Genomic DNA, 27,339 nt, shown 5'->3' with positions numbered 1-27,339 from the left:
CTTCATGATCTCTTAGCAATTTTAAGGGAGGGCTTTTACTTACAGGAGTAAGACAATGTGATATAACAAAGAACAACCTTGATCATTCTTCCCAAAAATCTGTGGGGTTGGGATGAGGTCTTTAATTTTGAGAAAGCAAAAGTGATCCCTTGTCTTGTTGCCAAATGACTAATACATCATATACTAGTGAAAAACAAACAAACAAAAAAACAACAAGCCCTTTGCCTCTTGAGATAAATAAAACCAAAACAAAAGAAAACAGTAAGGGAATATACTGATTAGCACTAATCTCCACAATAAATAAAGTCTTGAGTCTTTTGTATTAAGTTGCTCACCCTTTAGGAAAAAGTTATCCCTAATTTTTCCAATACTGAATTTGGCCGATATGTGATACTTTGAAGATAGAATAATTGTATGAAGAAATTACTGTTTATCTCACCCAAAAAAAGACTGAATTTAATCTTGGTAAACTTGTGAGGTTTTTCTTTTTCTTTTCTTTTTTTTTTTTTTTTTATTTTTTTTCCAAAACTGCGGTGTCTTTTATTTGGAGAACCCAAATTTTCTGAACTCCTTTTAAAGCTCTTCAAGTAAAAATACTTTAGAATATTTTAACCACAGCTGAAACTTCATCATGCTCCTTTACAATTAGAGGCAATTATTTTCTGTTTTCTATCACCATAGATCTATTTTTCTCTTCTTGGACTCCATATAAATGGAATCAGTCACTATGATTATTTTGTGTCTGGTGTTTCTCATTCAACATGTTTTTGAAACTTGTCCATATTGATGTGTGTATTGGTAGTTTTTGTTGTTGTTGTTGTTTGTTTTTTTGACAAGTGGTATTTCAGTGAGCGGATATAACAGAGGTTGTTTACCTATTCTTCCATTGATGGACATGTGGCTGTTTCCAGGTTTGGCAATCATGAGTAAGTCTGTTAGAAACACTACTGTACAAGTCTTTTTGTGGATATAAACTTTCATTTCTTATCTAGAAGTAGAAATGTTGAGTCATGGAGTAGATGTATATTTAACTTTATAAGAAACTAAAAAAGTTTTCTGGAGTTTCTGTATAATTTTACACTCCACCAACAATGCATGAGAATTGCAGGTGGTCCCCATCCTTGCCTTATGTGGTCAGTCTTTTAAAGTTTTATCCATTTGAAGGTTGTAAACAGTATTGCACTGTGGCTTTAATTTGCATTTCCATGATGGCAATGATGCAAAACGTCTCTACATGTGCTTTTCATAAATCTCTTTTTAAGTCTTTTGTCCATTTTTATTGGGTCATTTGTCTTTATATTGTTGATTTATAAAGACTTTTTTTATATTTCTGGATACAAGCTATTTTTTAGATATTGTATTTTTTGCCCAATGTGTTACTTCCTTTTCATTTTCTTGATGGTATTTTTGATTAGCAAGCATTTCTAATTTAATGAAATCCAGTTTATTAATGTCTCCCTTTTCTGTATAATGCATTTTGTGTCCCAAGAAATCTTTGATTATCCCTAAGTCATGAGGATATTCTCCCAGGATTTCTTCCAGAAGTTCTATAGTTTTAGCTTTTACACTTAGCTCTATAATCCAACTCAAATTATTCCTTCTGGTATGGCGTTAGTAAGGTCAAGTTTGCCATGTATTGAGTTTTCCATGAAACACATTTGCATCCAGGAGCTTTATTGGGGAGCACTCACAGGAAAAATACTTCTGAGGGGTGAAGGAAACATGATTGGGCAGAGAGAGAAATTAAACAGTTATGCAAAAGAGGCTCTGGGGATTTAGGATGGCTCTTCAACATTGTTACAAATGATGCAAGAGGGCTGGGCCTTTGCATCTCTCTCTACATTAGCCAGTTATTGGATTCCAGCTCTCACCAAAGAGAGGTTGCAACATTGGTTGACAGAACAATTTCTGGAGAGGAAGGGACTCAGCTGTGAGCCATCAGCAGCCAACACTTCAGTGGTAGAGAAACAAGTCTGAAGAGGGAATCTGGAGAGTGCACCATAGCAACTAGCACCATTATAGCACCATTGCAAGGGTATTTTTGTTTTATTTTCCATATGGATATTCAGTTTTCTTCCCACTATTTGTTAGAAAGACATTTCTTTCTCCCATTAAATTGACTTGGTGCCTTAGTCAAAAATCAATTGTATGGGTAAATGCCTCTATGCTATATTCTCTTTCATTGACCTATTTGTCTCTCCTTATGGTAACATCAAACTGTCTTAGTGACTACAGCTTTATAGTAACTTCTGATATTGGGTAGTGTAAGTCTTCCATACTGTCAAATTTGTTCATTTTCAAAATTGTTTTGGCTCTTCTTGATCATTAGCATTTTCAGAAAAATTTAGGATCAGCTTGAATTTCTTCAAAACATTGTTGAATTTGTTTGAGTATCTCAAACCTATAGATAATTTTGGGGAGAACAACATTGAATCTTCCAATAATGAACACCATAATTAAACACCTAAATGTGAGACTTGAAACCATACAAATTGTAGAAGAGAGTACAGACAGTAATTTCTTTGACAACCACTGTAAAATATTTTTTCTAGATATGTCTAGAGGCAAGGGAAATAAAAGCAAAAATAAACTATTGGGATTACAACAAAACAAAAACTTCTGCACAGCTAAGGAAACAATCAATAAAACTAAAAGGCAACTCACTGAATGGGAGAAGATATTTGCAAGTGACACATCCAATAAAGGGTTAGTACCCAAAACATATAGAGAATTGATACAACTCAATACCTCAAAAGCAAATAACTTAATTAAAAAATGGCAGAAGACATGGACAGAAATGTCTGTCCATGTCTTCTGTCCATGATATTTCTCCAAAGAAGATATCCAGATTGCCAATAGACACATGGAAAGATGCTCAACATCACTAATCATCAGGAACGTGCAAATCAAAACTACAATGAGATATCACCTCACACATTTCAGAATGGCTAAAATCAAAAACACAGAAAACAAATGTTGGTGACAATGTGGAGATAAAGGAACCCTTGTACAGTATGGGTGAGAATACAAACTGGTGCAGCCACTGTGAAATACACTATGGAGGTTCCTCAGAAAGTTAAAAATAAGACTACCCTATGATCCGGCTATCATATGACTGGGTATTTACCCCAAAACTACAAAGATACAAATGCTTATAGCAGCATTATTTACAATAGTCACATTATGGAAATAGCCCAAGTATCCATTGATAGATGAATGGATAAAGAAATGATATATATGTACAAGTGAATATTATTCGGTCATAAAAAGTATAAAATATTGCCATTTGCAACAACATGGATGGAGCCAGACAGTACAATGTTAAGCCAAATAAGTCAGTCAGAGAAAGACAAATACCATATGATTTCAATCATATATGGAATTTAAGAACAAAACAAATGAAAAAAGGAAGAAAGAGAGGGAGAGAGAGGGACACAGAGAAACCAAGAAACAGACTCTTAACTATAGAAAACAAACTGATGGTTACCAGAGGAAAGGTGGGTGAGGGATGGGTGAAATAGGTGATGGGGATTAAAAAGCACACTTACCATGATGAGCACTGAGTAATGTGTAGAATTGTTGAATCTTTATATTGTACACCTGAAACTAATATAACACTGTATGTTAACTATACTGGAAGTAAAATTTAAAAGTTCATAAAAAATAATGAATATCATGCTGTTTTCTTTTTTAAAAATATTTTCTCCCATTTTATTGTTTATTTTCTTAATATTTTCAGTGTTCCAAGATTCATTGTTTATGCACCACACCCAGTGCTCCATGCAATACATACTCTCCTTGATACCTAATTTTTGTATCATATGTTTCTCCCCCTTTGTATTTTCTTTACTTTCTCTCAGCAATCTTTTGTAATTTACTATGTGTAGTCTTGCATATCTTTCATTAACTTAATTTTCAGATACTTGATTTTTTAGATAATATTACAAATAACATTTTAAACTTAACATAATTTTCCAATTGTTTATGGCTAGAATGTAGAAATATGACGGATTTGCAAATTGCGTATCATGCTAACTCTAGTTCTAGCAGTTTTTGGCAAATTTCAAAGAGTGTTGTAGTTGTAAATCATGCTTATAAATAGTGACAATTTTATTTTTTCCTCTTCAATATTTATGCTTTTTATTTCTTTTGTTTTCTTATTGTTCTAGACTAGACTTCAATACAATGTTTAATAGAAGTGGTAACAGTATACATCCTTGCCTTGTTCTGGATCAGAGGAAAAAAAGGTGTTTGTGGTTTCATGATATATAATATTACTTATAGGTTTTCCATATATAACCTTTGTCACATTGAAAAAATTCACTTCATTCCTTTGTTGAGAATTTCTGTTTTAAATAGGCATTGAATTTTGTCAAATGCTTTTTGTATATATTAAGATAATTGTGTTTTTTATTCTTTTTTTCTGTTAGTATCAATTATTGATTTTTCAAATAATAAACTAACTTTATATTCCTGGAATAAAATCTACTTTGGCATGTTTTGATGTATTGCTAGATTGAATCTGCTAATATTTTCTTAAGTCTATCCAAATCTATATTCATGCGAGATATTGGTCTGTAACTTTAAAAAACATTTTTATCAAATATTGTTGGGGTTATGTTAGCATCATAAAAATGGTAAGTGCTCACTTCTATTTTCTGAAAGAGTTTCCCTCTTAAAATCTTTAATAGAAAAACTGATAAAACTTGGAATTTCTTTGTGGAAACATTTCGATTGTAACTTCTATTTATTAGATATAGAGTTATTTAATATTGTATGTCTTTTTGTATCAGTTTTTGCAAGTTGTAATTTTCAAGGAATTTTTCCAAGTTCATCTAGTTGGTGTTGGGAGATAATTCTCCATGGATTTGTCAAATTTCTGTATGTTTTGTGAGCTGAAGCACTGATAGCATTTGTCCCAGACTGTCTTTTGAAAATATTTGTATGGCAAGTCACCTTGGAAGATAGAAATGATTTCTCTGTCTGGAATAGAGGGCAGGTTGGTTGGTTGTCTGGTATAATAAAGATAATGTCTTTCTCTGGGGCAAATGTCAGGCGGGCTTGCTTGCAGTTCCTTTTCAAAGACTGGAGTTTTTCAACCTCAGGTTTCCTCAGCCATGACACAAAACAATTGCGTGTGCAGCATCCTTGAGAATTACTGTGTCTCCTAATGGAACTTAGGATCGAGGGAGAATCTGCTCAAACATGAAGCTCATGAGACTTGCTGTGAGTAATAAAATCCTTTGTCTCTGATCCAGGAGTCTTGTGTCTTCTGCTGGCATACACAAAACTGGCAAGCTAGTTCATTAGCTTGCAAATATATTGATATCTTTACAGTTCTTGACAATTCAGTATATTTTGTATTTCTTGAAAATTGGCATAAATTACTTATAGTACCCCTTCATTATCATTTGGGTGTGGATTAGTAAAAAAAAAAAACAAAAAAAAAAACCTGCCTTTTTCATTTAATTTATTGTTCTTTGTCTCTTTGTGTGTGTGTGTGTGTGTGTGTGTGTGTGTGCGCGCGCGTGCGTATGTGTGTGTGTGTATGGTGTTTATTTTGCTAGGGGTTTATCAATGTTATTAATTTTTAATGACAACTTCTGACTTCATTTATTTGCTCAATTTTGTCTTTTTTATATCATTAATTTCTGCTTTAATATATTACCTTTATTGTACTTATTTTGGGCTTAATTTTCTCTTCTTTTCTTAGGTCCTTATGAGGAAACTTAGATAATCAATTCTTATATCATTTTTATTTTCTAATAAAGGCATTTAATGTAACAAATTGCCTTCTAAGATTGCTTTAATGTACCTCACAAATTTTAATATGTGGTATTTTTATTACCATGCATTTTCAAGTACTTTCTAATTTCTCTTGTGATTTCTTCTCTGACCCATGGGTTATTTAGGTGTGTGTAACTAAATTTCCAAATATTTGAAGATTTTCTAGATGTCTTATTATGATCAATTTCTAATTTAATATTATAGTGGTCAGTGAGCATACTCTGTATGTCTACCTTGGTGAATGCTCCATGTGCATTTGAAAAGAATATTGCAATTATTGGGTATTGTTCTAAAATATCAATTAGTTTTGGGATTGATGGCAATTTTCACACTTTCTATATCATTACTGATTTTGTCTATTTGTTTTATCAATTGGATGTTAAAATTTCCTATTTCTACCTTTTCATTTTTTATTATGTATTTTTTAAAGATTTTTAACTTTTATTTATTTGACAGAGATCACAAGTAGGCAGAGAGACAGTCAAGGGGTGGGGGGGGGAGCAGGCTCCCTGCTGAGTAGAAAATCCAATGCGGGGCTTGATCCTAGGACCCTGAGATCATGACCTGAGCTGAAGGCAGAGGCTTAACCCACTGAGCCACCCAGGCTCCCCTTTTCTACCTTTTTAAAAAAAGGTAAATTTACACATTTTGCCTTTCCTTCTCTTGGATTTTTGTCCATGCATTTTGAAATGTTTTTATTAGGAGCACGAATGTTTAGATGATTATTATGTTCCCTTGATGACTCAAGGTAATACCCTTGATCTTGACATTGACTTTGTCTGTATTATTATAGCTGCACAACCCATCTTAGAGACAGTGCTTGTATATTTTGTCTTATAGCACATATTTACTTTTCACCTATCTGTGTCTTTGTATTTAAAGTAGGTTTCTTGCATGGCACCTGGCTGGCTCAGTTGGTAAAGTATGCAACTGTTGATCTCTGGGTTGTGAGTTTGAGCCTCATGTTGGGTGTAGAGATTCTTTAAGGAAATTTTTTTAAAAAGTTATTATAGTGGGATTCTTGCAAACAGCATAGTTATGTCTTGTATTTTTAATCCAGTCTGACAATCTGTTTTTTAGTGGGAGTATTTAGTTAATTTAAAATTAATAGAATATTTGGTGTGGTTGGATCTGAGTCTATCATACTACTCTTTGTTCTGATAGTTACATTTATTCTTTGTTTCTCTGTCATTTTTGGATGACTTCTCTTGGGTAAATTGAATATGATTTTTTACTTATACATACCTCCTCGATTGACTTTTTAGCTGTACTTTTTTTAGTGTTTGCTCTAGATATTAACACATGCATCTTTAACAAACCATAGTGTGTCTACAAAAAATATGAGATCATATCACACAGTGGAAAGAATCCTACAATGGTATAAAGAAGCTTATGCCCTCCCTCAATCCTTTGTGTTCTTGTGGTTATAAGTTTTACTTACACGAATGCTATAAATCAAAGTATACATTGCTATTATTTTTGTTTTAGACAATAAATAATTATCTCAACATACCATTTCTGCTGCTCCTCATTCCTCCTTGCAGATACTCAGAGGTGAATTCTCTCAATTCTCCTGCCATGCCTCTAGTCTTCTGAGTACTAGCCCCATGAACTTAGTGAAGGACTGTGGGAAAGAGCTGTTGAATACATACTTGCTCTGTGACTGGGGAACCTTGGGGTTCAAATCTGCTGTGCCAGTATACATGTATGAAACCTCCACAAAAACCCAAAAGGACAGTGTTCAGAGAACTTCTGGGTTGGTATACATGTGATGATGTGGAAAGGTGGCACATCTGGAGAGGGCATGTAAGCTCTGTGCCCTTTTCCCACCCCTTGCCCTAGGCATTGCTTCCATCTGGCTGTTCCTGAGCTACATCCTTTTGTATTCTTATGGTAATCTAGTAATTAAAATGTTCCTCTGAGTTCCATGAGCTGCTCTAGCAAATTAGCTGAACCTGAGGAGGGAGTTATTGAGATAGGAGCACAACATCTTGCAGCTTCCAAGACTTTGAGGATGACAGATCAAGAGCCTCAAGTGCAGGTGCAGAGCATGCACTCTCCTCTTCCCTCTCTGCCCCAGGGTATGCCCAGACTTATTATAATACATTTGCATTGTGGGTACAGCCCCCATGGAGAAAGGCTGCCAGGACTATTCAGGTACTAACCTTGTAGGGTCAAAAACTCCCCACCCAACCTGTGGGAGGAGTTCCCCAAATGATTGGAAGCAGCCTCCTTTAGAGACCACCCCACTAGGAGTCACAGCACTTCCCAGCCCAGAAAGCTGCCGCAAATATCCAATCCCAAAACAATCTAGGGCTTGTTCCATCTCATGAAACCTGCCTCTCCCCACCTTGAGCCCCTCCCCCACCTTGAGAGTGTACTTCTGCTATAATAAACTGCTTTGGGCTTGCTACTTTCCTTCTGGCTATCTTTAGTCTGAGAGTAGATCCTCATGTAAATCTTCTCATGGGAATCCAAGGACCAGGACCTCCCACACAGCACAGATTGTCCTACTGATAACAAGGTCTCCAATCTATAGCCGATCAGTCAGAAGCACAGGTGGTCACCTGGGCTTGCAATTGGCATCTGAAGTGGCAGAGGAGGCAGTCTTTTAGGATTGAACCCTTAACCCATAGAATCTGATTCCATCTCCAGGTAGAGAGTATGAGAATTGAGTTGAATTGTAGGACACCCAGATAGTGTGCAGAAAATTGTTGGATATATGGGGAAGAACACCACTCATTAGAAATTGGTCTCAGAACATCCCTTGTAGGCCAATAAAAGTACATTTCGATTTTGTCTTTTTTTTTCCCTCGCCCTATCAGATAGTATATCAGATTTTCCACTCTGCCAGGGATAAAGGTGACCATAGGTCTTTTTCCCCCAAGAACGTCTGGTCACTTTGTGGAACGTAGTTCATTTAGATATCTTTGGGTTCTTATCTCTCTGACAGATGAAGACAAAAACACCCACAGCTATGATTTAGTAACTTCTCTGGAGTGCTCTTGTTGCTAGAATAAAAGCAACAGTTTCTCGTGACTTTTTACATCCTTACAGGAAGTGGCAGTCACCCGCTGTCACTTCAGATTTATTTGTGGAACTCAATCCCTCAGTGAAAATTGGTATAAGCCTATGACTTCTGTGATCATTTTCAGTTAATAAAAATGTCTTACTTACAGTCAGCAATTCAAACATTTAGTCTAAATTAATAATAAATACTTAAAATTTCATTTAAATTTCCCCTTTCTTGGGTCCAGCTTACTGCAAGCTGGATACCAGTAGTGGAAGAGGGGACATCATTGGCTTTCTCTTACCTGCCCTGTGCTTCTGCCCTTCCTCCTGTCTTTGTAATCTGCTTTCAGACCCCTGCCAGGTGGAGACAGTGGGAAGAGTGAAGAGTGAGGGAGCAGAAATGCCTCACTTTACCAACACCAATTTCTGGTTGTAGGGGATTTTTTTTTTTTTTTAAACTCAGCTCTTCCTTGAGATCTTTCATGGATTCTTGGAGACCTGTCTCTGTCTCCCTCATTATCAGAGAATCTCCCACCTGACTTATGCTCCATGAAGTTAGTTAGATCCATCTCTATTGCAATGGTTCTTCAACACTTTCCTCAGTGCTTATCACTCTGGCTTCAGTTTGGCTGTGACTTTTGCTTCCAGGTGTTCCTGGTGAACAAAACTTGAGACTTTCCATGCTGTCCTTGCCCTGAGGAAACACATTCTTTGACCAGCTTTAGGAGAGCAGCTTCCCCTGTAGCTGTCTTTGTTTGTTTCCTATGCAGCGAATCACACAACTCTTACCTTTAGGTTTTCTAGATGGACTGTATGGCCATGTATCAAACTCTCTCGTCAACCATCTTGAAACATCTTTCTTTGTCACAATGTGTAGTAAGGATCCCCAGGACTCCCCCCTTGGGTACTAGTATTCACAACCCAAGACTACAGTCTCCAAAATACTTGCTAATCTCCAAATCCCAACCTCTTTGTAACCTTTCTGTGGGTGAGAAGCTTAATAGTTACAAGCCTGATTGTTCACCTCCCTTAGAAATTATATGATCTTCTACTTCACTTTGGGATTGTGAAAAACTAGATAATAAGCCAACATAGAGTTGCTTATGCTAAGCCCCTTGTTACCAAACCAAGACTTTACTTAATTACAGTCTTGGTTCTCCCACAAATGGAATCTTAAACCAGCCAGTCAGGAATTGCCTAGTCAGCACTAGCGAGGTAATCTGCCTGATAGACCCCAGCTATCCCCTAAAGGAAAGTAACCTTGTGATAACCAACCTACTTTTGTCTAGTATAACTTCCTTATTCCTGTTCCCTTCTGCCTATAAAAGTCTTTCATTTTGTACAGCTTTTTGGAGCTTCTTTCTGTCTGCTAGATTAGAAGCTGCATGATTCATGAATCATTAAATAAAGCCAATAAGATCTTCAAAATTTATTCTACTGGATTTTGTTTTTTAACAAAATATAACATCGTGGTGCCTCAGTGAAAACTTGCATTTAAAAAAAAAAATCCTGTTCTACTTGAAGTCATGATAAATTGAAAACAACCACAGTCTGGCAATTAAAGGATACTACAGTATAACTATTCAAAATAATATTCTGTAGCACCCTCCAAAAAAGAATGAGGACATTCTTTATTTGTTGATTTGAAATGATCCCTAAAATATAGTGTTAAGAAAAAAAAAAAAAAAAAGGAACAGTGTGTAGATACAGGATGCAATTGCTATTTTTAAAAAAGTGGAAATAGATATGTTTTTGCTTGTGTTTAATAAAATATCTCTGATAGGATACACAGGAAACTGGTTGCCTCTAGGGAGGGATATTTGGTAGCCAGGGATAGCTTTTTTTGTTGTTGTTCTTTTTGAAATTTAAACCAAGCGAATATATAATTATGTTTAAAAAAAAGATAATGTTAAATTGAAAAAAAAAATGCATGTACAATGAGGAAGTGAAGATTACAACTGATTTCTTTCCAGAGCTTGCGTGTGAAGGAAAGAAAAGAGCAGGAGCCAGAACTGGGTGCAGGGTTAAGGAGCGATGTTTTATTTTTTGCAGCAGAGTCATGGCTATTCCATGACTTGTGTAAGACTGTGACAAGATTTTGGAAACGGCACTCTAAATTATGGCTTCTTGGAATATTGAATATTTTAGGCTAAAAGAATCTGAGAAAACAGTAGAATCAGGAAGGTTACTCTGACCTTCCCCCCACTGGTGTCCCCTGCTAGAGGTCATAAGATCCCATATGAGAGGTGTCCTCTCTATACCTGGAGGGAGGGAACATCCTCATCTGCAAAGACAAAGAGATGCCAAGAAGAATCCTAACAAACAGGTCTTAGTAATTCTCCCCAGTTTATTGCACTTTCTTCAAACTCTCTGACCTATCATAGTTCTACATAACTGCCTGCTCTTCAACCCAAGCATGAAAATACTCAGATCCAACTGTTTCCTCAGGTCCTCATTTCCTTATGAAGGCTCCATGTCACATAAAACTTGTATGCTAGAAATTTGTATGGTTTTCTTTTGTTAACCTTTCTTTTTGTCAGTTTCACATTCAGATTCAGCCAGGGACCCCAACAGGGTCAAGGAAAACTGGCTCATTCTCTATAGCGATTATATTGACTCATGACATCCTTCTCCCACCCAGGAGTTTATTGACACCCACTGATTTAGGAGAGACTTAGGGTCCTCCTGAGAAATCTTGAGCTGTATCCACAATGGGGATTCAGACGTATACGGATACGTCTCCCAAATGGTGTTTGACTGGAGAAGTGAGAGCAGAGACTAGAATATTTGACAGGACTACCATCAAGAGAACTCAAAGAAGCTATGTTCTGAGTTTGTCATTCACAAAGAAAATAGTGTGCAAAGAGTTGTACAAAGTTGTACAAAGCTTCAGGTCTGTTAGGGACATGCTTGGTATTAGGCTTCTTAAAAAAACATTAGGGCAGAGGTTTGGGAGCCATAACCTTCTCTTCTGTCTGCACACACAGTTGTGCAGGCACCATGCAATGTACTGCTGCTAGTGTCCACATTGAAAACATTGGCAGGCAGAATGGTAGCAGGACTCTGCACCCCAGCATGGAACCCTAGCTCAGCAGAGGTGAGGCCAGCAATTAGACATATTGCAGATTCAGCTGGAATCTTCAGAGGCTGCTGAGCTGGAGACAACAGTGCCAATAGCTCTCCAGCAGTGGATGATAGAACCTCAACACAGGGGCAGGAAGTAGGCTGGGAGAGGTAGGTCTCTGGCAAGACAGCAGCCACAAACACAGCTTTTTCATGAATATATGTAAGATCTCCCTTCCTTTCGGGGATCTCACACATACTGGAGACAGAGGTAGGTGGAGGTTGTGGTTAGACTACTTGGCAAGGTGCAGGAAAACATTTGTAAACTACTTTCTTTTTTTAACCTGGTGCAATTTGAGTTCAATCTGGAAGCTGATGAAACCTGAGAGCATTTGGGTTGCATAATATTTTTTATTTATTTATAATTTACTTTTTGTGTAATAGAGACTTGTATATGTTCATTAGCTGTGCTTGAGTAATTAAGAGGAAGAGCTTGAACATAAAATAATATAAATGAGGGAGGAAATAAACCAATTTGTCAAGGTCTCTGGTCCTAGAATTGGGGGTAATGGTGGAGAGATAGGATCCAAAAAAGGACACCTTTTCTACAGAATCAAGAGCGGAAGTGAGGAGTAGCTGCCATGGAAATAGATTTTTAAACATGGATTGGACTTCCTCAGTGCAGTCAAGGGCTGTCTCATCTGCTGAGAGAAGAGTAAGAGAGATGAGTGGACTGGGGGTCTTGAGGAGAGCCATAAAGGTTTAGCTACTCCTTTTGGGGAATTGTGGTTGACTAGACAACTATAAAATAAGTGTTGAGTGGTGCCAAGGGCCCCAATGGAGTTGAAGACCATGAATTTTAAGTGAGATAGCCTTCCCTGACCCCATAAGTCTCTAGATTAGGTACATTCCTGTGGGCTTCCACAGGTGCTGTATTTCCATATGGTAATTACTTATCACACTATCGTGTAGTTGTTGAGCTTCCCCCCTCAAGAAGGAGGAGACACTCTCTTATTCACTGTTTTATTCTTTTCTGAGTCTAGTATAATTTCTTCTACTGTTTTTAGTGCATAGCAGGTGCTCAACAAATATTGGCTGAATAAACATCAACAATATGGCAGTTGTGAGATTTCTCCCATCGCTCTCAGATGCCAGGGTAGAGAAGCAAAAGAGGTGGATGGTGTAAATGGTCCAGAGTGATTAGAAGATTTTCAGGTGGGTGTAGCAGGGGTTGAAGGAGCTGGCAAGAACCTTGTTGACGCATGCTCCATAAGGATTGGGTTGGACAGGATTTGAGAGGTGGTGCATGCCAAGGTGAGGGAAAGGTCTGGGGCAAGACCATGGGAGTGGTATGTTTATGGGAATCATTAGAGCTGGAGCAGGGCTGGGATGTGACCTTGGCAGGTCCAGACGTGCTCCTGGCCTTAACATTCTGCTTCTCAGTGCATTCCTCCCAACCTAGTAGGAACCTCCCACCACCAAGGATAAGGAGGAGGAAAAAGTTTAAACAACAAATAGATCCTACTTGAAAAACAGATTTGTGAGTGGGAGATGAAAACAGACATTGGAACTTGATTTTTAGATGACAATCTTGACATTAAATTCTTACAGAGAACTTTTCTTTCAAGTAGTTGACATGAAATTTGCAAAATCATGTCATTATACTTTGAAACTCTCCTACCCTTGGGTCAGTATTACTATATTGGCTTTGAAAGTGGGGACCATACCCGAGTCATCCTTGTAGGCCCTGGGCCTAGCATATGGGGATGTTGTCCAGTATGCTGGCATTGACCTAAAGTCTATCCCCGGGTCTTGCACCCAATTACTGTATTAATAATTATAACCTATTTCCACTGACATCCCAATCAGTTAAATTTACATGCCTGTTTTTTGAGCTATCCAAGAGCTTCCTCTCTAGCTTACAGATATTCTATTTAGGCAATACAAGTCAGAGCAACAAGACAAGCTTTGTACAGATTTCAGAACTGTATGAGTGAGGAACCCTCACAGGTTCTGGAAGATTGCATTAAGAACAAATGTCTGCTGGGATATGAAATGTCACATCACTCTAACAAATAGGTTCTGGATATCCTCTCTTGGAAAACCCTGAACAAAGGGAAAATATGTACTCTTCCCAGTCTCAAGAATTTTACAGTCAGGTGGAGAATGGTGAGAATGACACAAATAACTATAAAGGGAGCAGGATTGTGAAAGAGACAGAAGGAAGAAAAAAGGCCATGGAAATTAACAAAGAGAAACAGCACTCTGTGGTACATAAAGGGCCTTCATTAATTGTACTATTATAAACAAACAACTTTTATAAGTTGCATATTACTAATATATTTTATATTGATGAATAGTAAAATTGTAATAAAATTATGGTATTAAATTATAAAAAGAAAAGTTAGTTCATAGAATGCCATAGCAATTCCAAGGAATATAACTAATACATTATATGAAATTAATACTTGAAGATCAAGAAGCAATACAGCAGTTGAGAAAGGAGTTATTAAATGATAAAAGATGTCACAATTGAATATTAATGTGGAGGAAAATAATTTAAATCCATGCCTCATCACTAAAATTTCATTAAGTTCCAAATGAGTTAATGGGTTAAATTGTATCACAATCAGAAGAAAATAAAAGAGTCTATTTCTCCCACCTATGAAGAAGAGATATGTGTCTGTTATAAATTTTATATCATTTAACAGAATAAATCTAGGAAATATGACACCTTTCTCTTAGAATGGGAAAATGATAAGACCAACATATAATACAAACTTACTATTAAAAGTAAAGAAATTTTACATATATATATATGTAAATAAAAGTAAAGAAATTTATATATATATATATATACATATATATATATATATATATCTCCAAAATGTAGCAGCTTAAAATGATAACCATTTATTTAGTGCCTGAGTCCATGGGTTGGTAACGTGGACTGACTCGCTGCTCCTTCTGCTGGTCTCTGCTGGCTTATTCAGGCATCTGGGGTCAGTTAGGTGGTCTGGCCTCTAAGGGTTGGCTAGCTGTCGGCTGACACGATGCGGCACCTGCTCTCATCATCTGAAAGTCTCATCAAGGTTTGTTCATGTGTGGCAGATGGGTTCCAAGTGCAGCCAGAGGGCAAACTCCAATGTACAAGTGCCTTACATGTCTCTGCCTGCATCACATTTGCTATTGTTCAATGAGCTAAAACAATCACAAGGTCGGTCCCAGAGTCCATGTGGGAGGCCACTGCCAAAGTGTGTGAAATCAGCAAAGGGGCATATCTGTGGCCATTTTGTCATCTACCTTACATCATAATTGGCAAAGGAGTCTGGCAGCTGTACCAGAGAGAACAGCAGATCATGGTATGGAAAGTTCATAACAGTACTAGTGATTAAAGAAATGCACATTAATGTTGGCTTCTAGCTTTTTTTTCTAGAGCCGGAGACTGAGGCCCAAAGCTTTGTTAAGGTGGTGCAAAAGATGACTTCCCAGCCTGCTAACCAAGCAAGGTCTTTGATGCCAAGTCCAGCAATAAAGGGTAAACCTGGGTTCCAAGTTCCAGCTCCAGCATTTTCTAGTGGTATCACTTGTATAATATTACTAAGCCTCAGTTTCATTTCTATAAAATTGGAAAATAATACCTATTACATAGGTTATGAGGCTCCAATGAAATCATGTGATAATACTCTGCAAGTGTCCTGTTCCTGCTCAGGTCATGCCTCCTCCTTCCCTTTTCTATGATGTGATCTTATAAAACCAGCAACAAAGGAAAGTAAAACAAGAAAAACTCAAAGAAAACACAGGAGCAAAATAAATAGATAAGCCATAGGGGCTAAGAAGAAACCAGTAACCCTTTATACAGTTATTAATTCATTAATTATTGAGTGCCCTTTCTGGGCCTGGCCCATGCTAGACAATGGAAATATGTCCCCTGCCCTCATGGATAGTCTAATGGCAGAGACGGACAATAACCAAATCATTACATCAGTAAGTATGAAATTGTGGCCTTAATTAGTGCTAGAAAGGACTCTTTTGATTAGTGCTAATAGGACAGCATATAATAGGAAGAGATAACCCAATCAGGAGTGGGAGCTGGGCAGGGAAGACGTCCCTGAGAAATGAATGGGATAGAGTATGAAAGGGATGGAGAAGGTTATCTAAACTAGGGTAGGGCCATCAGAGGGGTCAAACCACATGGCCCTAGGAAATGACAAGTAATCATCTTACTCCTTAAAGCAATGTGAAGTCAGGGAAAGATATAGAGAAATTTGGGATTTGAAAAGCTTCTTCTGGAATCAGAGGAGAGAACAGATCAGAGGAGAGAATGAGTGGCTGTAGGCAGGTGAATTAGGAAACTATAGCCAGAGTCTTGTAATTTCTAATTTAGTTCAATTTTCCATAAAGCATTGTAAACCTATTCATTCTACTTTGATAAGTCCTAAGGAAATATACCCCAAATACTTATACATTCATCAAAAATGATCAATGACTAATATTAGACTAATAATGCCTAATGAATAAAGTTAACTAAATGGGTTTAGGCAGCCAAGTCAGTGTTAAAATCCATATATATTTTTAACGACCAACAGGTCATAATTTTTTTTGTCATTATCAATTTAAAAAATTACCTTTCCTTCCTAGCTTGGACAGCTTGATGATAACAACTTTATAAGCAATATTGCAAGTTTGAACTCCTTATTCATAGTAAAATTTGTATAGACATCTCAAAAGTCTGGGTTACTCCAGATAAAGTTTGTATTTGGGCTTTACCTTGGCTGCAGTTATATGAAGACACCATGAGCCGAATTAATCTCACAGAAATTCCTCATTAAGTGAAGCTTTTCTTCCTGATCTTCAACTAACCTTTCTAACTGCCCCCAAAAGGAATAGACCATAAAAATATGGAGCATTGTCAGGAGAAGTTGTGAAAAGCTATGTAATGGACCACAAAGGTTATGGGGCATCTACAATGGTAAAACTAGACACTGTCTAGAGCACTATTTGTGATTATCTGTTTTTCATTGTTTTTTATGTATTTTATAATTCTGTACATCATAAAAAGTAAATAACAATCCAAATGATTCTTGTTCATAGAAATACCATTGAATAGTGTTCAGTGAAAAGTAGTGACAAATTTTGCATCTTTCGTAAATTTATTTCAGCATTCCTGCTGCTAATTTATATTTGTCAGACTTTTCCTTTGAACAGGTTCTAACTTCTTATTGACTCTCTCATTAATTCATGCAGTAAATAAAACCTTTGACTTGCATTCATTTTAAATGAAACTCTTGATTTTACGTTTTTAAAAAAATTATCCTTTTTCAGTGTCTAGTTCAGAGTGTCCTCAGCATTAAGCTGGGGGGCCTGCGAGACTTGCAATTTGACACACATGAAATAGTTGCGAACTACACTGAACGGAGCAGGGCAAGTAAGTAGATTTTATAATAGAGACTTCAGGTTGCCACTGGATTTGAGAAAAGAGGGTGATTAGGTCTTGAGCTCACCAAAAAAAAAGATTTCAGGAGAAAGGTATGATTTCAGGGCTAGGACTTCAGAAAGTCCAGAAGAGATAGAAGATAGAACCTCCTATGATAAGACAGGGAGGAAATCAAGCATGATCAGTTCAGAGAGATTTGCTCTTTGGCAAGGGCCTGGCTATAAAAAATGCCAAGATGGCTCAGTCAGTTAAGCATCCCACTCTTGATTTTGGCTCAGGTTGTGATTGGGGCCATGAGATTGAGCCCTGTGTCAGGATCTGTGCCTGGTTTGATTCTCTCTCTCCCTCTGCTCTTCCTCACCTGCTCCCACTTTCTGTCTGTCTTTCAAAAAACAAAAAATAATCAAGGCTAAATTTTATTTGGCATCTACTATGTACAAGGCAATTGGTGCCAGAGATTCTCAAGCCTGACTACCCATTAGAATCACCCGTGGGAATGTAAAAATGCTGCTTCCCCGGGCCCCATTATCAGAAATCCGAATGTAATTGCTCTGAGAAGGGAAGTGCCAGGGAAAATCCTCCAGGTGATTCTAAAATGAAACCAAGTTAATGAACTACTGTGCTATGCAATTTACAAGGGTCCTTTGATTTAATTTTAACTGTTCTAGTAACCCCTCAAGAGAGGTATTTTCATCCTGGTTTTCTAGAGGGGGGAACGAAGGCTCAGAGAGACTTGGCGATTTGCCTCAAGGGGCTGCTAAGAGAATGAGGGAAATCTTGATTACTAGTGGTTGGTTTGTGGAGAACACTCCAGGTGAAGAGAAAAGCAAGAACATTAGTGACATAACATTCCTCTAGGGTGTTAAGGAAATGTTAACAGAAGCAAATAGGTCCCACAATAAACAAATGAATACAAAGGGAACAAAATGTGACTCATTTGGGAAGTCTTACTAAAATGGAGAGTCTGGGATGGAGATTCTGCCTTTCTGATGATGCTGGTGATGCTGGTCCCCAGTGTGCATTCTGATTCTTTTTTTAAAGATATATATATTTATTTTAGAGAGAGAGTGCACAAGTGTACAAGTGGGGGAAGGGGCAGAGCTAGTCTTCAAGCAGACTACCCACTGAGCTTGGTACTGCATGCAGGGCTCAATCTCATGACTCTGAGATCATGACTTGAGCTGAAACCAAGAGTCTGACGCTCAACCGACTAAGCCACCCAAGTGCCCCCACATTCTGCTTTTTAATTGTAGGTTTTAGATAACATGGTCAATGCAGATTGACTCAGTTTCTTTTTCTGTAATTGGGGTCAATAGTTGATCCTACTGATGTAGATTTTGGGGTTCAGGGCAAATGATCAAGAAAGACATCTCCGGTCCAAAAAGTGGTTTTATTAAAGCATAGGAACAGGACCCACAAGCAGAAAAAAGCTGCACTGGGGTTGTGATAAGTGTCTGATTATATACTTTCAAGTTGGGAGGGGTTAAGGACAGCACAAGCCTACAGGGAATCTAGAAAGAAGATTTCCAGGTCGCTGAAGGGGCTAGCTATTGTTAGGAAAAGGTCATTTATTACTGTTTAGTAAAAACTCAGTCATGAGACTCTAAATGTTTATCAGTGGGCCATATATCTTGGTGGGAGAGATAGAGATAAAGAATTTTCCAAAGGAATTTTTATATGTATAAAGTAGACTCACAGGATCCTAGGGAATGGGATAATGTTATGCTAAGATTGCCTTTTGCCTGTAGCAGTGTCAACACTGAGGCAACTGAGTTCCTAGAGGAAGGTCACTCTAACTGTTTCAAGGACTTGTGGATGGGCTTAAGCAGTAAGGAAATGCAATTTTTCCTTTAGCCTCTGTTTCCCACATCACTACTACATGAAGGTTGTTTATGCATTAAAGCACAGTATCTGGGTTGTAGTAATCACTCTATAAACTTTAGTGATAACTCTGTAATTTGCTTTAACTTTTAAAAGACTTCCCATCAGAACAACATGGCATCTTTCTGGGGGTTAAGGAAATGCTAATAAAAACAAACAGGACATGGGAAAGTTAGGGTAAGGGATATGCAACCCCCCTTTGCTGGAAATAACAAGTATGAGTCTTGTGAAATTTGGTGCTCCTAGTATACAAGTGGGAGCTGAACTTTTTTAATGTATTTGGGTTGATTAAACCCCATTGTAATTTTAGTAACTACTTTTCTGTATAAACTGAATCTCATATGAAATCCAGTAGGAGTCTCGCTTCTATCTTTTTATTTTAGACCTATAGTGAAATTTATGGGAATATGAATATAGGAATTATATTGAATTAGGGATATTTTATATTGGAAGTCAACTATGCTGGAATATGTTCTTAGGTCATAAACAGCAAGCTAGGATTATATAGATTGTGTAAGTTGATTTTGGTAGCTAAGATACAGCTCATTTTCAACAGATGCTCATTTTCAAAAATCTGTTTTTCTGAAGTACGTAAAGCAGAGAAGCCCCTTCATGCTTTGCTCCACCTTTAGAAAAATTCTCTAGAGAACTTTGTGTCAAGAAATTTCATGATAAAGGAGAAAACATTCTACATTTTACTGTTTGGCAGTTTGGTTTTACTCTTCTATATAGTATGGTTCTAGTACTGGAAGATTTGTGCAGAACTGTAATCTGGTTATAGATCCTTGTTATTAGTGTCAATGATAATTACGCAATATATTTTTGATAGTTTCTACAATCTGCACAGAGTTTTCACATACATTATTTCATTTAATATGTTCCACAGCTCTGAGTAGGAGGGCAGACGGTTACAACTGCTTGTGAAGGAAGGTAGGTGAGATTTGCCCCCAGTCACATGGCTGACAAATGAGGGAACAAAAATTAGAACCCAAGGCTACTGATTTTTAACCCAGTGTTCTGTACATGGCCCATCAAGTATTGTACTAAGATTCAGACAATGAATGTAATAATATTTAATAATGATTTTGCTAAATATAGTCAATAGAAATGAAAAAGTGTAAGACAATGAACCTTGGGAAAAACCAGAGAAGAGAAGAAAGTTTGTTCTAATTGTGTTGCCTTTCTTTTACATATACTTATATATATGTATATTTCAATATATATGCACTTATATTTATAGTTTTATTGAGATAAGATGGACATATAACATTATTTAAGTTTAAGATGTACAACATGTTGACCTGATACACTTCCATATTGCAAACTGATGATCACCATAGCATTAGCTAACATTTTCATTATGTCACATAATTACCTTTTTTTTTGGTGATGAGAGCATGTAAGATTTACTCTCTTAGCAACTTTCAAGTATATAATATAGTATTATTAACTGTAATGACCATGCTGTATGTGAGAATCCCAGAATTTATTCGTCTTCTGACTGAAATTTGTACCTTTTGACCAACATCTCCCCATTTCTCCCACCTCCCTTCTTCTGGTAGCCATCCTTCTCTCTGTTTCTATGAGTTTGGCTTTTGGTTATATTTCATATATGTGATATCTTACAGTATTTATTTTTTTCTGACTTATTTCACTTACAAAATGAATGGTCCATCCATGTTGCCACATGGTCCATGTTGTCTCATGGTCCATCCATGTTGCCACAAGTGGCAGAACTTCCTTCTTTCTCATAGCTGAATAATACTATGGGATATATATATATAGATATATCTATATATATATATCTATATATATCTTTCTTTTATACATACCTACATATATGTATATTTATATATGTGGTATACACACACACACACACACACACACACACACACACACCACATCTTCTTTATCCACTCATCTGTTGATGGGTACTCATGTTGTTTCCATATCTTTTGCCTTTTCTTTATACCTGAGATATCAATGGAAGCAGATTGCAAAATGATAATCCTCCTTACCAAGATTTCCAGAATGATGATCCAGGGTGATGAATCAAAAGTGTTTTTGTCTTTGTTTTTTAAATTAGTTGATAGCTAATGCTGAATGCGATACTATCCAATTGGGAAAGAGATGGAGAAGTATCCAAAGATCTAATTCCTAAGATAATTGTCCTTACCATACCTTGGTTCTATGTCCATCCCTTACCCAGGCAGGTATCTGGGGTTTCTGGACAAAATCCAGGCTCTTCTCTGGGATATCTTCTGTCTCCTTGCTCTACCATTTCCACTGTTGGCATTTGAGAGCATATATTTCTTCCGTTTTCCTCTTCCTTCCCATAATGATCTAAATAGAAGATACTTTAGCATTAGGGAAAGAGCAAAGTTTATCATCTCCACAAAAAGGTTGAGGACCCTGCCATATAGTATTGGAAACACATTAGACAGAGCAAGCAAGCAGTGAGATAGAAAATACTTTGTTTTTTTCAGGCCAACTAGTGTGGTGTGCTAAGTAGTATGAGCTAATAGTATGGTATGATAAATAGCTAGCATGTAGTTTTCTGTAGTTTCCTGGCTTTCTTTTGGGAGCCTGCTAAGGACTGGTTGTGTAGGATTGTCTCTATTCTTCTGAACAGCAGTTTGGTTTCTGTATCTAATTATCCACCCAATCCAGAAAGATCCCTATGACTCAAGGACTATCATATTCATTTATTTTCATTTGTCCTGGAGTCTGATTGATGTGTTGGCTGGATCATCTGAGAAGCAGGTGCCAAGATGAACTTAGAAGTGGAAGAGATTTACAGGGAGTAATCCTTGAAAGATAAAAGGAAGAGGAAAAAAGAGAAGGCAAGGAGAGCCTTCAGAGAATGATGCAGATCTGACACCTGTCAAAAGTGAAAGGGAAGAAAAGAGGATTGGGTACGGAGAGCCTCTGAGTGTGGCGCCACTCCAAGAAGATTGCTTCTAGAGGAATGTTGCACGGGTACCGTGGTGAGCCTTTGCACCACTTCTGTGCTCAGTCATTGGCTAGGGGAATGTCTCTTAAAGAGCATTTAGTCTCAGCTTGAATGCTGAGTCAGATTCTAAAAGTACTCACAGCCAGAGACTGGCAGCAGTTTTTCTCTTGAAAGTAGATTTCAACAAGGTGCAACCATAGCTACCTCAGCTAGGTGAAGGGAAGCAGATGGTCACAGAAAACTCAGAGCCTTGTTGCATAGGTGAGAGACTAGGTCTAGCCAATGGACTTATGCCATCTGTCAATAATATGCATTTAAATTCATGTTTCCATCCATCCACTCATGTGTGCACGCATCCATACATTCACCCATCCACTCATCCACTCCTTTGTTGTCTTAGAAGATAGCAGCAATCTCTCAAGCTTCTGTCAGAACAAGAATGTACCCTTGGTGCTGCCATAGAAACCAAATCTAGATTTTGCCTTTTCTTCTACTAAGGCCATAATCTCTGAGTGATAATTGGCTTGTGTCTCCACCTAATCTGCCTGCATCTGCTTGTGACCATAACTCAAACTATTATCCTTCTGAGACCAATCCCTTAAACACACACGGATGTTTGCCCAACAGACACACCTCTTTCTTGAGTCCTACTGATATTTTGTTTCACTGGGTGGCCTATAATTTATGTTCTAGCCCTTGGACTCAGTCATAAAATTCATATCACCAGGCATAAAAGGTACATGGCAAGTGAGGAGTTTCATTGTAGTGACCATGGGTTCAGGGTGAGTGAGAAAAAATTAGGAACAGTAGAAATGGTGAGCTGGCTTGGCTGTGTACATTTCAATTGTTAGGTCCCTGAAGTTGTTTACTTTCAAAATGACCCTGGCCTTTGTTAGTAATATTTTGTAGAGCTTCTTTCCAACTCAAACGGCAACCAGCCATGAGAAATCAGGGGTTTCATTTTGAGAGCACATTATTTTGGAGGATGAAGATGGTGGAAATGTCCAGGGTTTGGCATGGAAGAAAAATGAAGTTGATTTTTTAAACAAACATTACTGCCAATTAGAGTGTAACCTTCCTCTAAATCAGTAGTCTCAAAGGTTCTTCCATTTCTTCTATTTTATTACTCATTCTATCAAAGATAGAATAGCAACCAATTCCCACATCTTTCTTAGAAAAATGTTTATGTTTTGGCAGGTCTTCTCTCCTGTGGACTTAAAGAACTACATGTGTTTGTAGGCATGCTAGCAAAATACTTTAAAGGACATGAAGCTTGCAGTAATATTTTTGGGAGTAAGTTTTATTGCTATGGCTTTAAAACACAATCAAATAAAAACAAGAATTCCATTAGTAGTTGAATATTATAATAATAGTGTTGAGGATAAATTTTACTGTTATAGGAACTATAAAACAGCAATAATAAAAAACACTATTATTGTGAATAAATTGTTTGAGATGACTAACTAGAAAGCTATAAAACACAACAATAAGGAAAGATGTGTTAATAATTCATCCTTGTTAGTGAGGAGTCCATGGTTCCAGCTCATCGGCCTTTGGTGCTCTAGCTTACAGCTTTCATTACATAAGGTTGCAGAAAGATGATCTTTGGCTAGTGAGTTGGTAGGAAAACATATATTGCAGTGCAATTGGACATGGGGATTGAGGAAAATCTAATTATCAGTGACTTTAGGAAAACCCTGTGTAGCAAGGCCAAATGTTCTCACAACATTAAGAAATTTTTTGCAGGTTTCTACTAACAATTTGTTTGCATTGTTTGTGCATTTTGGTGCATTTCTTATTCTTATTTATGTTCTTTTGCTTCAGAATAACAGCATGGAATTATATATTTGTCAGAGGGGGAAGACTATTCTAATCTTGCCTTTTATTTGGATTACCATGCATCTTTCTGCCCTGAGTCCATCTTGGTCCAATTTCAAAGAGTAGGAAAATGGAAACAAACAAACAAACAAACACCCACTGTCAGCTCCTTCGTTCCATTCTCCCTCTGTGGAACTCACAGCCCCATTAAAACCTTTGCTTCAGAGTTAGGATGAGGTGACTGCTTTGACCCACACATGGGTGAGGGAAAGAATGTCATGGGGTTGCATTTTACCTCTTATTCTGAACATCAACAAAACTCAAATTCAAGATTTCTGAATCAACAATATCCTAAAGGGATGACAGAAGATCATAATGATGAAGTTGCTGTTATGGTGAGAGCCATGTTCTATGCTAACGGAGTTTTCTATACTCACTGCCTCCACTTTCTCACTTGGCTTTCCTTCTTTAACCAACTCCAGTCAGGCTTTTGTTTCTACCACATGTTGACTGAAATTGCTCTTTTCAAGGTCTCTGGGAACCTCTATTCTGCTGTATAAGATTGCTAGTTCTCAGTCCTCATCTGACTCCACTTCTGAACAACATTTGGCCCAGCTGGTAACTCCCACTTTCTTAAAATGCTTTTCTCACTTGGCTTCTAGGACACAACAGTCTCGCAGTTTTCCACCTACTTCGCTGGCTGTTCTTTCTCAATTTCCGTTGCTGGATTCCTCTCTTCTACCAAGACCTCTAAATGTTAGACCAGCCCAAGGCTCAGTCTTTGTTTTTGCCTTCTCACTCTGTATTCACACCCTACATGAACTCCTCATGCTGCTTCAAACACCATCTTTTACAAGCTGGAATCACAAATTTGTGCACCTCACTCCAGCTTCCCTCAGCTCTAGCCTGCCATAGTTGCTACCCACTTGAAAATCCCCTGGATATCTGATAAGCATGTCAAATTTATCAAAAGCAAATACAATTCTTAAGTTTTTTTCTCTTCAAATCTTGTCCTCTCTCAATTTTCCTCATCTCATAAAAACTAACCACTATTCACTCCATTTTGTGGCCTTGAAGTCTAGGAATTATTCTTGAGTTTTCTAATTCCTTCTCACTTCACAATTATTCCATAAGCAAATTTGCTTCTAAAGTAAACTCCCAGTGTGACCATATTGTACCGTATCACTATGACTAACTGACTGACCTGAGGCCCCATCATCTCTCCCTTGGAATGATATGGTATCCTTCCAGCTGGCTTTTCTGTTTCTATGCTGTCTGTCTCTTGCCTACACTCTATGCAGCAGCCAGACAAATTATTTAAAATACAAAACCAAAACCTTTTCAGTGATTTCTTAGAATAATATTCTAAGTCCTTACTATGGCCTATGGTCTCCATAAGATCTGCCCTCTTACCTATCTCCTTTACTTCAACTTCCATCACTTTCTCAACACTACTTTACTCAAACCTTGGCTTTCTTCCAATTTATTATTGGACCTTATTGGGACCAAGTTCATGTCTTCTCTGGGACCCCTACACATGCTGCTCTACCTAGCACACTTTTCCTACAAGCTTTTTCATGAACCACATCATTTAGAACTTACCTCAAAAATCATCTTAAATAAATCAGGACAGTCTTCTCCATCTCAGTATAGTCTTGGCCTATGATCACCCCCTATCTCCTTAATTTGATTTCCTTTACTTGAAATTGTATTATTTGTTTGTACACTTGTTAATTATTCTCAATTCTGAGTTCCATAAAGCAGAGAGATGGTCTGTCTCTTTCATCTTTTTCTGTTTTCATCTTAGTACTAATACCTGGCATAAAGTGGGTACTCGTTACATTTTTGTAACATTGTACATTTTGTAGAATGGATGAGTAAATGAATAAATGAAAGAATGAATGAATATAGATCAAAGGATTCAGACTGGGCCCCCAAATGCCAAGGACACCATTTAAATCCTTTACTTCTCTGCGCTAAATCTTGCCTTGCTCAGTTAGACTTTTAGCAATGATCTTAACTTGAACTTTTACTTTTTAGTGGTCATGTTTGAGATTCAGGCATATCTGGGTTTGTCTGAAAACACGGTGGGGTATCTGACATAGACCTTTTTGTGAGAGGGCTGTGTGAGAAAATCCGCTTGAGAAAGGATTTAAAATGTTTTCACTGTTCAGATTTGGAGAGACCTAGATTTAAGAAGCTGGCGCTGTGATCTCTCAGAACAGGAGAAGGTATATGATCCAAAATACAGCTTTAAGAGAGAAGTGGAAATCCAAATAATAACCACACCTACCAAACCCAGGGTGGAAAACATACAACCCATTAGGCCCAGAAGCCTGTGGAAGGAAGAAACTTCTTTCTGGATCTAGAGCTTGTATCTGGATCTGGAGTCCAGAGCTTGTATAAATTTGGTTTTCAAGGAGAAATGAAAAATCAAATGGTAGTATTTTCCACTATATAAGAAAAAAGCTACTTGATGACATGATAGATTTAATAAAACAACTGCTCACTTAGAATTCTGCTGACATTCATTAACTGACTTACCTTATCTTGGTTGTAAGAGCCTCTGTCTTTATGCATTCTCAGAGATGTTTGATCCATTGACCTACAGGAGAAGTCCAGGATTTTCTAGTTCTCTACAGAAGAATGAAGCCTCTGCTTGGGACCCTTTACCTCTTGGGGATCCTGGCTCCTGAGGGGCTGGGATATGATGGGTGAGTGTGAAGTGGGAAGAGGGGCTGATTATCTTGACTTAGATTGTCTAAATGGAAAGCTTTTTTCAAGATCAATGTAGCTGGATTCTCCCCTCTTCTTACCCATACACAGCACCATGAGATGAGAATAATAAAGTTTTATCATTCAGCTTTACTTTAAGTCTTTGAATAAATGAATAAATATCTAATATTTTCCAGCACAAAATATGATAAATACCAATAGATATGTCATGTTTTATGATTGAAAAAAGGAAATTATAATGAAAATTAATGAAATATAATTATTTATTATATTCATTATATTTTCATTATTATATTATATTCATTATTATAATTAATGAAAAATAATGAAAATTCTTCATTTATAGTTTCACAACTGATAAATCATATTATTCCAATTTTTTAAAAAAATGTTTAGAGTGTTTAAAATTTCACCAAGATATAGTTACTCTTAATATTTTTGGATAGATAGATAATTATGTATTCAGAACCAGTGCCAGAAATTTTCAGTTAAATTGTGTTATAGAAATTTTCCTATGACATTAATAATACATACTGCAACCACAAATAATATTCCATCATTGCTACCCTACAGTTGATTCTACTTTGTCATTTTTTTTCCATTTTATTTTATTTTTAGTTTTCTAAAATTCATTGTTTATGCACCACACCCA

General features: G+C 37.1%; 1 protein-coding gene across 4 annotated transcripts in view; it reads left to right on the top strand.

Moving 5' to 3' along the window:
- The first annotated feature begins 5,115 nt into the window (after positions 1-5,115).
- CPO (carboxypeptidase O) overlaps positions 5,116-27,339 on the top strand; it is a 49,557-nt gene continuing 27,333 nt past the window's right edge. Inside the window, exons 1-4 of one of the 4 annotated variants that reach the window (XM_032859969.1) lie at positions 5,116-5,226; positions 12,930-13,077; positions 15,299-15,400; positions 26,563-26,665. In XM_032859969.1, the coding sequence (XP_032715860.1) occupies positions 15,343-15,400; positions 26,563-26,665 (161 nt within the window). In that variant the 5' untranslated portion in view covers positions 5,116-5,226; positions 12,930-13,077; positions 15,299-15,342. Of the gene's footprint in view, positions 5,227-12,929; positions 13,078-15,298; positions 15,401-26,537; positions 26,666-27,339 lie in introns of all 4 variants that reach the window. The other 3 variants (XM_032859968.1, XM_032859971.1, XM_032859970.1) reach the window with 3 other exon arrangements.

This window comes from Lontra canadensis, unplaced genomic scaffold (genome assembly GCF_010015895.1).
Source record: "Lontra canadensis isolate GAN:19392208 unplaced genomic scaffold, GSC_riverotter_1.0 scaffold18, whole genome shotgun sequence".
NCBI lineage: Eukaryota > Metazoa > Chordata > Mammalia > Carnivora > Mustelidae > Lontra > Lontra canadensis.
This window is presented reverse-complemented; position numbering and strand designations above follow the sequence as displayed.